At 35.0% G+C, this 3,206-nt stretch overlaps 1 protein-coding gene across 1 annotated transcript; it reads right to left on the bottom strand.

The window, feature by feature from the left end:
• Positions 1-1,119: 1,119 nt before the first annotated feature.
• On the bottom strand, positions 1,120-2,717 carry LOC108373319 (uncharacterized). The gene has a single exon (XM_017629190.1). The coding sequence runs from the start codon at positions 1,548-1,550 to the stop codon at positions 1,149-1,151; it is 402 nt and encodes a 133-aa protein (XP_017484679.1). The 5' UTR covers positions 1,551-2,717; the 3' UTR covers positions 1,120-1,148.
• Between the last annotated feature and the right edge of the window lie 489 nt (positions 2,718-3,206).

Here is a 3,206-nt window from a genome sequence, read left to right as displayed (position 1 = left end):
AGGATTTTAGACATAGTGATCACGAATTTTATGCCAAATTGAAACTTTAAGTGTTGACAGCTGTCAAATAAACTTAGTTTTTCTAAAAATAAGAAAGTATTTTTTAGGAGCTACCGATAAGGGGTTTAGACATGCTACGCTTACGTCAAATTAAAGCCTTAAAAGGAAAATTTCCAAAGCATTAAACGTACTATGTTTTAAGGCTCACTGGTCTCGGGTTCTGTATCACATTCAAACTATTTCTGTTGGCCACCCTCGAATCAACTGTCATTTTCAGTTGAGTAACACAATATATTTGTTTAGCAAAATTTGATTTATTAAATACGAGGGAGCAAATTATAAAACAATAACAGTAATTAAATTTAGTTTGAAATTTGTAATGAGCGAACGAACTTAAGAACCACTAAATACCAGATTTCATTAAAATTCAGTAATTGTTTAAATTCTTGGACGCCATATTGGCCTCGTTATTGGATTTTTGAAAATTTACTTCAGTTTCGTTAAATTACATTAATCTGTATATTTTAATACACTTTATGGCATTTGAAACAACTGCTAAAGTTGGTCTAGTGAAATAAAAATGGACGTCACTCTTTTTGGCGCGAGTATGCGCGGATTTTATTTTCGTAGATACTTAAAGGGACTACTAATTAGTTATACCTTTTTGAAGAAAATAGTTGTTGAAAAATAAGGTGTTGATAACAATTAAGGTGTTGATAATTTAGCAATCATTATTTTCCATGTTTAAGATGTAACACCAAACCAACAATTACTGTTATAAATGAAGGTTTCCATAAAAAATTGTTAAGAAATACATCATTTCATAACTATTAGAACATGCCACGATTGAATTCGTTGAATTAAACGGATTCAACGGCTTGCTCAGCAGATTACTGAAAATTCTAATCAGTTTTGAGTTCGTTGGACATTTCTGAAGATTTAAGAATAGCTTTATTCCGGTTAATTTATTGCAGTTTTAAAATATGGTAAAAATGGTTTCCCCGACCACTGTGCGGCAACACTTATAGCCATCGCCATCTCCCGGCGAGTAAAATCTTCTCGCATTTTTGGCAACACCAAATACATAGTACATATCTATATAGGTATCTGTACAGAGAGAGTGAAGAAATTTTCAGGGGCATGCGCATTTACTTACCAAGCATCATGATGCAATGCCGCATCATCGATGACGTCATACACGTACCCATTACACCGTGTACCATTCGAAAGTTCTTCTTACTAAACTTATCAAACTTAAATTTGTTAGTCGTATTTAGCTTGTGAATTATAACTGCTAAATTGCGCCAATTAATGTTCATACACAAAATACTTTTACGCTTTAGCAAATGCTTTTGCAAGTTCAACATAAAGTGTTGCGTATGCGTATGAATGGGTGTATGGGTGGGCGTGTACGTATCGCCGCCGGTGCTGTTGCCCACTATGGAACGGTGCCAATAGTACGCACACATACGAATGAAGGCGCGATAGTCGCGCTGCCAAGTACGGTGTTGTTGTTGTTTTAGTTGCGCCACCGAACGCGAATGGTGCATAGCACTGGAGTAGTAGTAAATAAGTGCGGTAGTAGCGGAGCTCAACACGTTGTTGGTTGCAATTTCAAAATATTTTTTTTTTGGTTTAAAATTATTTTTTTTTAATTTAGTACCGCCGCTCGCTTCACTTGCAAACGTGTGCGAAATGTTGTGTGTTTGTAGGCGCGTGTACGATATATAATGCCAAAAAGTATGCTTTGTGTTTTTTTTTTTTTTTTGTAATATCTTTCTTACAGTGGGCCTGACACTTGGATTTCACACAGAATATTCCACAATATTATCTTTAACAGATATTTATTTTTAAACAAATTTTAAGTTTGATTGCGTCTATCGCAGGAATTAAATCGCTTATTTAAGTATGCACTTCACTTTAAAAATTCTCTTAATAAAAACTGAGAGCTTTGATTTTATTTTAACCGGCACAGAAACGAAATTTAATTATTTATGAAAATGAAATCCTTGTAGCGATGTTCACAGGCCGGTGATGCCATTGATACGTTTCGAATTGGTATTAAAAATTCAAGCTGTATTTTTTATTCGTCGCGGGGTGTGGTAGTTTTCCTCCACACAAAATAATAGATATAAACCACAAAAAATCGTTAAGCGCGTTTTAAACAAGCACAAAAATCTCATATACTATTTTGAGGTTAGAATTGAAATTTAAATAAATATTATACTGTATGCATAGGCGTATATGTACGTTGGCTGTTGGTAATTTCTTACTTAATTTCACTTGAGAGATTTTACGCGTTTTTATCTGAAGAATGAACAGTTAAACGAACTCGGCAAATGCACTGCACAGCTGATTCGAATATGCCACAAAACAATTTTTAACTGCAAACGACTTTGCATTCGTTAGACTTGAACTTTGGTATTATCGCGTTTTGGCTGTAGATTAACGTTGCTTTGTGTTTAATAATTTTAGTAAGCAGATTTGCGAATATTTAGCTTTTTACGTTTTGTACACCTTGAATATAAATTTGTAACTAAGAGGCAAACAGCGTGCACAACTCGCCGTCGATGAAGGCTGTTAATGAATTCGTCAGCTGCGGGTAGTATTGCGCCTGAATATGAAAAGCAGTTTTGCTGTCGTCACAATAAGCCAGAAGCGGCAGAGTAGTGGGGTCAAACGGGTGCAGAAAGAGACATGTTTTTCATTGTACGAGTGCGTGTGTGTGCTGGACTAACGAAAAACGTAAATTAAATATATGTACATAAAAGTATGCGAGAGCCATCGGCTGCTCTCTCTGGTATAGATATAAGCAAACACAAAAATACTTATGAAATATCTGCTGAATGGCGGTTGACAGTGGCGTAGTTAGCTCCATGTTATAGTGAATCAAGGGAATTGATTATTCGTTAGGGCCAAGGCGCAACCATCCATATAAGGTAGTAGCAATTGCATCTGAAATACACGAATTTCCTAAAATTGCCAAGTTTTCTCGAAAATCTCTAAAATTAAAAACCAAAAACCCCAGAAAAAAGCATTTACTTTTTCGTCAATAAACAAATGACTCTCAAAATCTGGGCTTTTAGACCAAAAAATGGGCTTTGATAGTTTGGCATTCAGAGGTTATAACATTTGTTCTGTTTTTAGTGGCAACCTCGAAACTCATTCTAAAATTGTCATATACGTGAAGAAACTAATATACATAT

Source organism: Rhagoletis zephyria, unplaced genomic scaffold (assembly GCF_001687245.7).
Source record: "Rhagoletis zephyria isolate East Lansing unplaced genomic scaffold, Rhagoletis_zephyria_1.1 Rzeph_scaffold_06594, whole genome shotgun sequence".
NCBI classification, from domain to species: Eukaryota; Metazoa; Arthropoda; class Insecta; order Diptera; family Tephritidae; genus Rhagoletis; species Rhagoletis zephyria.
Note: the sequence above shows the minus strand (reverse complement) of the source record. Positions and strands in the feature narration are given on the sequence as shown.

Coding starts and splice junctions, on each gene's coding strand:
- LOC108373319 (XM_017629190.1), bottom strand. CDS start 1,550: ATGCACCATTCGCGTTCGGTGGCGCAACTAAAACAACAACAACACCGT.